This window comes from Bos taurus, chromosome 13 (assembly GCF_002263795.3).
Source record: "Bos taurus isolate L1 Dominette 01449 registration number 42190680 breed Hereford chromosome 13, ARS-UCD2.0, whole genome shotgun sequence".
NCBI lineage: Eukaryota > Metazoa > Chordata > Mammalia > Artiodactyla > Bovidae > Bos > Bos taurus.
In genome coordinates, this window is record NC_037340.1 from 52,596,311 (window position 1) to 52,608,669 (window position 12,359).

Below are 12,359 nucleotides of genomic sequence, written 5' to 3' on the forward strand. Positions count from 1 at the left end.
AAAAAAAATAATGCTAATAAAACATAACAAAATGCAAATGGAAACATAGGAAAGACTGGCCAAGACATTTTTGAGAAAGAAAGGTAAAAAGAGGAAGCCTTATGAGCCATTAGACTGAATCAATAGTTGAAATGATGAATTCAAATAAAAGTTTCAAAAAAGGCCCTATACAAGAATTAAGTGAATGAAAACGATAGTTTTTCAGATTAGTAGGTAAAGGAAAGATACTTCCATAGTTTCATAGTTAAATATCCAATTAGAGGTCATTACTTAAGCTTGAATCAGAAGCCCAGGTTATGACATAACACACCAGAGCTGTCCTTGATGCCCTGTTGACATCACTGTTTGTCTTCTGTATGACTCTGATTAAACCATGGCCCTTCTGGGTCTCCACCAAACCAAAGTCTTGATTTGGGGGCTTGGAAAATAATATCCCAGTAGATTCAACACCATTAATTCTGTGAGTTTAGTTCTTCACTGGAGGGAAACAAATCTCCAGTATATTGAAGCCCTCACAGTTAATCAGAGAGAAATGGACAGTTGGTTTCATTCCTGGATAAATTAGAATGACTGACTGGACCTCAGACTCAGGATTCTGGGGGAGGTGGACACAAGTTGTGAAGCCAGGCAGGTGCTTGCGATGGTCAGGAACTGAGCAAGTCCTCCCATAGGTTTGCAGCTTCCGAACCACACACCTTAGCCATCAGCATCCTATAGGCGTAGAGTCGCTTGCCTTTGCCCTTTCCCAAGGCTCCTTCATACTTCTCCACAAATTCTTGGGCCTCCCTGGTTAGAGGAGGGAATAAGGCAGAAATTTAATTAACACCCAAGCAAAAGAAATCTGAACTATGAAGGTATATATATGGCCGAGGGCCTTGAGTGTTTTATACCCCTAGTTTAGAATGTAAGTTCCACAAAGGCAGGACATTTTGTCTGTTTTGTCCACTGAAGTTTCCCAAATGCCAAGGACAGTGATTGGTACATGGTTGGCACCTGTAGGCAGAATTTCTGCTTCCATGACCTTCACCCCCTTGTGAATAGCAAAAGGAATTTTGCAGATGTAATTAAGATTACTGACTTTAACCTAGCGAGATTACACTGGATATTTGGAAGGGCCCATACATCACATGAGCCCTTAGAAAAAGAAGAGGAAGGCAGAAGAGTCAGAGAGAGATGTGGCAAAAAAGGAAATCAGAGAAATTAGAATAAGGAGAATCCTCTTTCCTCTGTTGCTGGGGCCCTTCTGGAGGATGCCACATTGGAGAGCAAGAGAAGAAAATGAATTTCTATCAAAAGTCAGTGAACCTGGAAGAGGACCTTGAGTCCCAGGTGGGAGGGAACCACAGCCCTGCTGATACCTTGATCTAGCCTGGTGAGACCCTGAGCAAAGAATCCAGCCACACTATTCTGAACTTGTGACCAACAGGATTGTGAGCTAATAAACTGTCTTAAGCTATTAAATTTGTAGTATTTTGTTAGAGCAGCAATAAAAAAAAATACAGCATTCACTAGATATTTTTAGAGTGCATGAACATTGAATGAGTGAGTGAACATCCAAGGAAGACTGCATGAGAAACACATGGATAGGCCTCTCTGTTAAATACTTTGGGTCAAATGCTGGAGCTAGTGAGGGCTGGCTTCTGAGAACTGATTGTTAAATACTCAGAAACTTGGTCCACCAATTATTAAACTGTTGATGACTTGAAACTGGCCATGGTGGGAGTATTTAAACTATGGGAATCAGCAAGTGTTCCACATCAGGGCTTTCCCATGCCAACACCCAAAGAATCAGTTTATCAGCAACCACTGGATAAGACCATACAAGTAGTTGAAGAATTAAATCCATCTCAGCGTGGGTGGAAGAAGACATTGGGTGTCTGGCTGCTGTTGCTCGGGCTCTCCTGCTGGCAACATAACCTACACCACCTCCAAAGTGCAAATGCAGGTAGTTGCTACCTGTCAAAGTTACATTCTAACCTGGTTTAATCCCAGGACTGGTTTTATTAGGATGTCTCAATGATGTCCCAATGTTAATGAGGCCATCTGTGTAGCTTCTGGGTCTGGGGTCAAAAGCAGGGCTGTATGGGATTAAGGCTCCTTTGTGGGGTCAGCCCCTGCTCCCCCCAGGCTGCAGTCATTCTGGCAGTGAGTTATCTGTGACTACCAATGACTCCAGGACAACAAAGAATGTTTTCATGAAACTCATATTTTTGTCCTCTTCCTATATTTCATGAGTGGGTAGGGACTCCTAAGCATTCAGGGTTTGTGAGTTTGAATGTGACAACGTTTTAAGATTTGGTAACTTTGTATAAAAGAATCTCAAACGTAAGAGCCAGATCTTATGCCTGAGCCACTGAACCTGGCACCAAATGCTTCTTTTCTTGACATTCAGACTGTGTCCAGAAACCCAGAGAGCCCTCAGAAGAACAGAGGTCCCTGCTCAGAATTGGATACAAACTCTAAGGATCATTCACTGCAAACAGACCAAGCAGTCTAACAATTTTGATGGATGCAACAAGCTTTTTTGGATCAGTAAAAGTGTATAAATAATCATAACTAACATTTTTATAGCAAATCCTTTTACATCTGTTATCTGTGATCCATGTGCTTCCTTACTAGAAATAGTAGTTGGTTTATGGAAACACTGGCTCTTGCCCTGCACTTCCCAACTGCTGCAAATCCTCTTTTTTTTTTTTTTTGGTCATGTTGTGTGGCTTGCAGGATCTTAGTTCCAAAACCAGGGATTGAACCCATGACTTTGGCAGTGAAATTGTGGAGGTCTAATCACTGGACAACCGGGGGAAGTCCCTGCAAATCTTCCTTCTGTAGGGTGCTCCTGTCCCCTCCTTTTCCCCTCCTTTCAAACGGGGAACTTCATGCAAGCTCATCTCTCCTCTTCCTCAAACCAGATGGTGTGTGAAAAATGAAGCAAAAAGACAAAAGAGATGGGATCCTTTGCTTTGTGTAAAGTTCTAGGGGCCTGAATCTCAAGGTCACTTTTTTTTCAAGGTCATTTTTGACATGTGGTTATCAACCCCTCAGGCCCCTCCAACACTCAGGAGAGGAGGAAGCCATTGAGGCATGGCTTTCCTCAGTAGCCACCCACAGACAGCACTTCAGGAGCCCCTCACATTGCCCTAGAATGACCCTCCTTGTTGATAAAGTGGCCCAAATAACAGCTTGAAAGACACATCGGGGTGGCCAGTGATTACTGCTGGGAGAAAAGGGGTTTATTGTGTGGCTTTAGTGCCAGAGAGAGCCAGGCAAGATTCTGTGCCTCCTGGGGTGGCAGTTTTCATCTAGAAATGGGCCTGATGTTATGAGATTTAAATATGTGGATGCAGACCATGTGAGCACAGTGGTTTCATTTAGCAAGCAGTCACTCTTCTCCTTCTGGGGAAATATCAGCTCCTAAAGTAGACAGCTGATAAAGAGTCTTTGCTAGCACAGGGGGCTGCTGTGAAGGGCCTTCTTTTCCGCAGGGGTCTGGACAAGGGACTCAGCAATGCAGCCTTCCACAACAGGGATACTCTGAAGTTGATCCAAAGTATCTCTCAGAGAGACCAGATACATCCAAAAACCCACCGCTGGTGAAGCAGATCAGATTCAAAATCACACTTAATTTTGCAATGCAGAGGTACAAATAGACACAGGGCAGCCTGAGTTTGACAGCATCCTTGCAGAGCTTTGCTGTCCCATGCAGAACACTGGGAAAGTGTATGAGTCAGCCAGAAATCCAGAAGACATCTAGATTAAGGTAGGGGACACAGATGGCCAAAGAGAGGTGGCCAGAGATTGGAGATGGCCAGATGTTGAAGGTAATTTGGACTACGCTGGTTTGGTGTCTCCCTTTGGCTCCAAGCGGTTTTTATTTTTCAGTTGTGGAGGCCAAGATCAAACAGATGCTGAACTCACTCTGAGTGGAAACTCAAAGCCAGGCCTAGAGATGTCACTGAATCAATCTAAAGGTACCTGAGGCTAACCAAGCATACCTGACTTCCCATATGTGTTGGTTTTCAACTATGTCAACAGATTTCTTGACATTCCTCCCTTTAAAATGGAGAAATGAATTTTTCTCTCCTTGAATGTGGGCCAAACTCAGCAATGTGCCTCCAAGGAATAGAAAGTGGTAAAAGTGACAACTTATGACTTCTGAGACTAGGACTTCTGAAACTAGGTGTCGTGACTTTCCCCTTGAAATCTCCCTCTTTTGGAGGAAGCTAGCTGTCATGTTATGAGGATACTTAAGCAGCCTATGGAGAGGCCCATATGGAGAGAAACTGGGGCCCCTACTAATAATCAGAACCACCTTGTCATCCATGTATATGAGCAACCTTGGAAGTGGCTTTGCCACCCCCAGTCATCTGAAGGCTGAAGCCCTGACCAACAACTTGACTCAACCTTATGAGAGACTGTCAGGAAGCATTTAACAGGAGGCTTCCTGTGTGCTGTTTTGGATCTGTCAGGAATTCTCTGCTCCGTATTAATTCCTGAATATTTAGGAATTAAGAGGAGAGGCAAGCCTCTCCCGGGACTGAGGAATCCAGGCATTTCCTTCATTAGTGTTTCTATACGGTGATAAGTACCCTCTTCCTTCTTGTGAGTTCAGTTCAGTTCAGTTCAGACACTCAGTCGTGTCTGACTCTTTGTGACCCCATGAATTGCAGCACGCCAGGCCTCCCTGTCCATCACCAACTCCCGGAGTTCACTCAGACTCACGTCCATCGAGTCAGTGATGCCATCCAGCCATCTCATCCTCTGTCGTCCCTTTCTCCTCCTGCCCCCAATCCCTCCCAGAATCAAAGTCTTTTCCAATGAGTCAACACTTTGCATGAGGTGGCCAAAGTACTGGAGTTTCAGCTTTAGCATCATTCCCTCCAAAGAAATCCCAGGGCTGATCTCCTTCAGAATGGACTGGTTGGATCTCCTTGCAGTCCAAGGGACTCTCAAGAGTCTTCTCCAACACCACAGTTCAAAAGCATCAATTCTTCGGCCATACGGTAAAAGTGATTGTTTACAAATCTCTCTCTTTAATATGGATTGCCTATGTTTTGTAAGTCTGGAATTTTAATCTTTATCTTTGCTGAGAATAACTACTTTGTAAGACAGTATATATGCCCACACCATGTTGATTAAAACACCTTTGCTCCATCAGAGCTCTGGTCCCCGTGTCTTTCTTTCTTTCTCTCTCTCTCTTTTTCAGGCTGATCCCCTGCAGCGCAGAGGCTCTCTGAGTTCACTTTCCTGTCCGGCTTCTAAGACCCTCTCGAGAAGGTGCTCTGCACCTTCACCCCATCGAGAGGCGCTTGAGGCCTCCGTGAACAGAGCAAGCCCCGTGCAGGGGCTTTATTGGCTTTCTGTGTAAACGAAGGAATATCAGCCTCTTTCTCTCCTTTACTTTCTTTTCATCGACTCTGGACCACCAAGTTCCGGTCCATTAAAGGACCTCAACAAGAGACTCCAAGTTAGAGCCGCCAGCTAAACTGATCCTGAATTTCTGACTAACAGAAGATAACACATGTTTTTTACTGTTTTCAATTATTAAGTTTTAGGGTAATTTATTACATAGCACTGGAAAATTAATAACCGATAGAATCCAAACCACTGATCTCTTTGGTGCATATACATTTAGGATTGTTCTGTTTGCGTGGTATATTGACCCTTTTATCATTATGTTTTCTTTCTTGCTCAGCTGTGACCAACTCTTTGCGACCCCATGGACTACAGCATGCTGGGTTTCCCTGTCCTTCACTATCTTCTGGAGTTTGCTCAAACTCATATCCAGTGAATCAGTGATGCCATCCAACTATCTCATCCTCTGTTGTCCCCTTCTCCTCCTGCCTTTAATCTTCCCAGCATCAGGGTCTTTTCCAATGAGTTGGCTCTTTACATCAGGTGGCCAAAGTATTGGAGCTTCAGCTTAGCAAGAGTCCTTCCAATGAATATTCAGGGTTGATTTCCTTTAGGATAGACTGGCTTGATCTCTGTCAGGGACTCTCAAGAGTCTTCTCCAGCACCGCAGTTCTAAAGCATCAGTTCTTTGGTGCTCAGCCTTCTTTATGGTCCAACTCTAACATCCTTACATGATGACTGGAAAAAACCATAGCTTTGATATATGGACCTTTGTTGACAAAATAGTATCTCTGCTTTTTAATATGCTGTCTAGGTTGGTCATAACTTTTCTTCTAAGGAGCAAGTGTCTTTTAATTTCATGGCAGCAGTCACCATCTGCAGTGATTTTGGATCCCAAGAAAATAAAGTCTGTCACTGTTTCCATTGTTTCCCCATCTATTTGCCATGAAGTGATGGGACTAAAAGCCATGATTTTAGTTTTTTGAATGTTGAGTTTTAAGCCAGCTTTTTAGTCTCCTCTTTCACTTTCATCAACAGGCTCTGCAGTTCATCTTCACTTTCATAAGAGTGGTGTCATCTGCATATCCAAGGTTATTGATATTTCTCCCAGCAGTCTTGATTCCAGCTTGTGCTTTATCCAGCCTGCCATTGCCTATGATGTACTCTGCATATAATTAAATAAGCAGTGTGACAATATACAGTCTAGATGTTCTTTCCCAATTTGGAACCAGTCCGTTGTTCCATGTCTGATTCTAACTGTTACTTTTTGAGCTGCCTACAGGTTTCTCAGGAGGCGGTAAGTGTTAGTCACTCAGTCGTGTCCAACTCTTTGTGATCCTATGGACTATAGCCAACCAGGCTCCTCTGTCCATGGGATTCTCCAGGCAAGAATACTGGAGTGGGTTGCCGTTCCCTTCTCCTTGGGAGCTTCCTGACCCAGGGATCGAACCAAGGTCTCCTGCATTGCAGGCAGATACTTTACCGTCTGAGCCACCTGGGAAGCCCAGGTAAGGTGGTATTCCCATCTCTTTAATAATTTTTTATAGTTTCTTGTTATCCACAAAGTCAAAGCCTTTAGTGTAGTAAATAAAGCAGAAGCAGATGTTTTTCTGGAATTCCCCTGCTTTTTCTATGATCCAACAAATGTTGGCAATGTGATATCTTGTTCTTCTGCCTTTTCTAAACTCAGATTGTATACCTGGAAGTTCTCAGTTCACATACTATTGAAGCCTAGCTTGAAGGATTTTGAGCATTACCTTGCTAGCCTGTGAAATGAGTGCAATTGTGCAGTACTTTGAGCATTCTGTGACATTGCCCTTCTTTGGGATTGGAATGAAAATTGACTTTTTCCAGTCCTGTGGCCAGTGCTAAGGCATATTGAATGCAGCACTTTTACAGCATCACCTTTTAGGATTTTAAATAGCTCAGCTGGAATTCCATCACCTCCACTAGCTTTGTTTATAGTGATTCTTCCTAAGGCCCACTTGACCTCACACTCCAGGATGTCTGGCTCTAGATGAGTGATCACACCATCGCAGTTATCTGGGTCATCAAGGTCTTCTTTGTACAGTTCTTCTGTGTAGTCTTGCCACCTCTTCTTAATATCTTCTGCTTCTGTTAGGTCCATACCATTTCTGTCCTTTATTGTGCCCATCTTTGCATGAAATGTTCCCTTGGTATCTCTAATTTTCTTGAAGAGATCTCTAGTCTTTCCCATTTTGTTGTTTTCCTCTATTTCTTTACATTGTTCACTTAAGGCTTTCTTATCTCTCCTTGCTATTCTTTAGAACTCTGCATTTAGATGGGTATCTCTCTCCTTTTCCCCCTTTGCCTTTCACTTCTTTTCTCAGTTGTTTGTAAGGCCTCCTCAGACAACCATTTTGCCTTGTTGCATTTCTTTTTCTTGGGGATGGTTTTGATCACTGACTCCAGCACTCTGTCCATAATTTTTCTGGCACTCTATCAGATCTAATTTCTTGAGTCTATTTGTCACTTCTACTGTATAATCATAAGGGATTTTATTTAGGTCATGCAGTTTTCCTCGCCTAGTGGTTTTCCCTACTTTCTTCAATTTAAGTCTGAATTTTGCAATAAGGAGTTCAGTCAGCTCCTGGTTTTGCTTTTGTTGACTGTATAGAGCTTATCCATTTTCAGCTGCAAAGAATATAATCAATCTGATTTTGGTATTGACCATCTGGTGACATCCCTGTGTAGAGTTGTCTCTTGTGTTTTGGGAAGAGGATGTTTGCTATGACCAGCACATTCTCTTGGTAAAAGTCTGTTAGTTTTTGTCCTGCTTTATTTTGTACTCCAAGGCCAAACTTGCCTGTTGCTCTAGGTATCTCTTGACTTCTTTCTTTTGCATTCCAGTCCCCTATGATGAAAAGGACACCTTTTTTTTTTTTTTTTTTTTGGTGTTAGTTCTACAAGGTCTTGTAGGTCTTCATAGACTCATTCAAATTCAGCTTCTTTGGCATTAGTGGTTGGGGCATAGACTTGGATTACTGTTATTGAATGGTTTGCTTTGAAATGAATCGAGATCATTCTGTCATTTTTGAGATTGCACCCGAGTGCTGCATTTTGGACTCTTTTGTTGATTAGGAGGACTAGTCCATTTCTTCTAAGGGATTCTTGCCCACAGTTGTACATAAATCTGAATTAAATTTGCCCATTCCCGTCCATTTAGTTCACTGATTCCTAAAATGTTGACATTCACTCTTGCCATCTCATTATATAGTGTCCCTCTGTAACCTTGGTGATTTTCTTTGCTCTGAAATTGACTTTGACATTTACATAGCTTCTCCTACTTTCTTTTGGTTAATTTTTCATGGTGTATTTTCTGCCATTCTTTACTTGCAGCTTATGTATATCATATTTAAAGTGAGTTTCTTATAGACTGCATGTACTTGGATCATCTTTTAAATCCAGTCTGCCAATCTCTGTCTTTTAATTGATATATTTAGACCACTAACATAATTATTTAGATGTTACAGTTTAAATACAACATTTTATTTCTTGTTTTCTGTTTTTCATTTCTACTTGCCTTCTTCCCTGTCTTCCTGAACATTTTTTTAGAATTCAATTTTGTTTAACCTGCAGTGTTTTTTAGTATATCAATTTGTATAGCCTTTTCAATAGTTGCTCTAGGCATTACTATGTGTCGACCTATATCTGTTGTCCATCTATCTGTTATCTACCTATCTATATGTATTATCAAAACTTATGGATTCATTTTACTAGCTAGAGTAAAGTGTAGAGCCTTATTTCTCTTTATGTCACTTTATCCTACTCATTTATAATGGTCTTAACTATTTTCTCTGCATTTTTGAGAATCACATTAGGTGGTGTTTTCATTTTTGCTTCAACTTTCAAACATAATTTTAAAAATCAAGAGGAGAAGGAAAAAACATGGTATTTCTCAAGATTTTCTCTCTTACCATGTTCTTCCTTCATGATGTTCCAAGATGCCTTCTTTTATCATATCCTTTATTTTTAGAGAACTTTTTTTAGTTATACTTTAGGGTATACCTGGTAACAGATTCTTCTAGTTTTCCTTCATCTGAGAATGTCTTGATTTTTCATTTATTCTTGAAGGATGTTTCTGCTGGATATAGAATTCTGGACTGACAATTCTTTTCACTTAGTACTTCTGTTCTCCATGGTTTCTGATGAGAAATATGCTGTCTTTCTATTTGTTTTTTTTTTTTTTTCTTTAGTAATGCATTGCTTCTCTCAGACTCTTAAAAGTATTCAGAAGTTTGACCATGATATGTATGAGCATGGATTACTTTGGATTTATCTTACTGGGGTTTTGTTTAACTTCTTGAATACTTAAGTTTTGTCAAATTTGAAAATTTTTCAGTCCTTATATATTTGAAGACTTTTTTTCCAGCCCCACTCTATGTTCTGACAACTCCTTTTTTTCTTTCATATCTAGGGATTTGGAGGAGATACCAAGGTTAGATTTTTTAAAAATAATCCTACATGTCCCTGAGGCTCTATTCACTTTCCCTCCAGGCTGTTTTCTTGCTATGGTTCAGATTGAGTGATCTGTCTTGTTCTACCTTCACTGATAATCTACTCAGTTTTCTCCATTCTGCTGTTGAGCCCATTCAAAAATTTTTAGTTACTGTATTTTTTATTTCTAAAATTTCCAGTTCCTCTCTTTTATATCTTCTATTCATTTTCTGAGACTATTTCTTTATTTGTTTTGTATGTTCATAACTGCTCAGTGAAACATTTTTATGATGATTTCTTTAAAATCTTTGTCAGATAACCCTAACATCTATATAATCTTGATGTTAGCATCTGTTGATTACCTTTTATCATTCAGTTAGAGATCTTTCTGGTTCTTGGTATGATGAGTGAGTTTTCAATTGAAGCCTAGACATTTGGGATTTTTTGTTATGCGAGTCTGGATCTTACTTAAATCTTGTGTTTTAGCAGGCCTCTTCTGACACTGCTTCAGTAGGTGAAGGGGGATGCTGCCTGGTTACTTCTAGGTAGAAGGCCAGATTACTCACTTGGCCTCCTTTGACACCTGGAACTGGGCTGGAGCTCCTTGTTACTGGTGAGTCAGGATGGGAGTTCAGGCTTCCACAAGCCTTCTACTCATACCATCCTGGCTTGAAGGTATAATTTGTTACTGCCTGGTTGTGGTGAAAGTTCATGCTCCCTGTGTGGTCTCCACTGACACCACAGGGAGAGGGAGAGCTTGCTACTACAGTGGATATGAATGTCCCTGCTCCTCACTTGGCTTTCTCTGATAATTTATTGATAAGGGTGTTGGGATATCATGTTAAATCCTGGCAACAGAGGAAATATTGACTTGACTTTTGCTGCCAGGAGTGGGGCTAGAGATGTTTTTTATTTATGGTGTTTGGTTGGAGAAGGATTGTTTTCATTGCTAAGTATTCTGTCTTTTCTGGTCCTTTGGCTAGAAACAGCAGACTTTTGAGGTGTTTTTGTGAGTATCTGTCCATATTTGGGGGCTGCCAGCTTCTCCAATATTCCCAGTATCCAGTTTGGATACATAGACAAAAAGGAAACCTAGAACTTGATGCCCTGTCATCCATTTGACCCTGAGGTCCTTAGCCAGTCTGCTTTCTTCTCTCCACCTTTCTGAGTCTCTTATGTTTGCTTTACACATACTGTCTGGGGTTTCAGTTGTACTTCATGGGAAGACTATGGAGAAGTATGCCTATTGCGTCTTTTTGGAAGTGGAATTCTTCAGATCTCTCTGAAGAGAGCAAGCACTTTGGCTAATTTTCTAGCACATTGGGTTTCTGACAAAGCTGAGTGACACACCTAATTAATTCTATGATTAAAGCAAACATCCCAGACTCAAGGGCACAAGAAACTCATTTACCAACATCATCAGCCTGCCTTGTGCCATTATTGATGTGCATCACTAGTGAAGTCTCCTCTGATTCACCTTTGTTCCCCATCCTCATTTCTCAGGGTTTAGCACAGTGTCTGGCACAAGATGTTCAACCATTAATAATAGCAATAACTACTATCTATTAATTGTACATTACATGCTGGGCCCTTAAATAAATATTTTGAATTTGTCAAAATAACTCTGAAGGTAGATAATATTATTCCTAATTTACAAAAAAGGCTGTGAGGCTCAGAGAGTTTAAGGGAAGGAAGCCAGCCTGAGGGGGATTGAATAGCTAGTCAAATCACCCAGATATGGTAGAAGTGTGAATGCAGGCTTGCCCCAGTTCACTGCTGCTGCTTTTTATCCCTTACCACCCTTCTTCAATTGTCTACAACAAGTATGCCAAAGTCAGCCAGCTGCCTGAGTCGGCCAGAGACTGGGGTCCCCACACCATTGCTTTTAAAAAAAGATGTAGTCTGGGGATGCTATCTGCAGATCTGCAGTTGAAGACTTTATGCCAGAAGAGGAAATCATACAGGAGGCAAAGGGTGTATTCTAGAATGTCTAGGAATTCTAGAGAGGCAATTATAATTTAAGAGTGCAAGTTCTGGAGCCAGAATTCCTTAGTTCAAATTCTGGCCAGGCCTCTAAACTCACTGTGTGGCCTGGAAAAATTATTAGATTGCTCTGTGTCTCAGTTTGCCATCAGTAAAATGGGGACAATAACAATAGTATCTACATCAGAGGGTGATTAGGAAGATTAAATGAATTTTTACACATCCAGGCTCAGAACAATATCTGGCACATAGGGAGCATGCAGCAAATGTTGGCAAAATATAACAAAGAAAGAAATTAAAAGATGAATAAGACACAGCTTTGCAAACTAGAGCAGCCAGTCAAGTGAGGGATAGGGCCTTAAGGCTCAGAGAAGTGGTAACTAACTCAGCCTGAATGCAGGTGGGATCAGTAGGGACTTCCCTGCAGAGGCAACACTTGGCCTGAGTCTCAAAAGGTAGGACCTCGCCAGGTGGGCAAGGCAGAGGCATTACTGGAGCTGAGACCCAGAGGCTGGAGAGCCTGAGACTTGAGTCTGGGATAGGGAGCCTTGCAAGAGGGAAGAGGA

At 41.4% G+C, this 12,359-nt stretch overlaps 1 protein-coding gene across 2 annotated transcripts in view; it reads right to left on the reverse strand.

Annotated features, from left to right (window-relative positions):
• Window positions 1-12,359, reverse strand: part of TMC2 (transmembrane channel like 2) — a 103,119-nt gene that overhangs the window by 58,470 nt on the left and 32,290 nt on the right. For both annotated transcript variants that reach the window (XM_059892579.1, NM_001113766.2), the window contains one exon: window positions 696-786. In XM_059892579.1, the coding sequence (XP_059748562.1) occupies window positions 696-786 (91 nt within the window). The remainder of the gene's footprint in view (window positions 1-695; window positions 787-12,359) is intronic.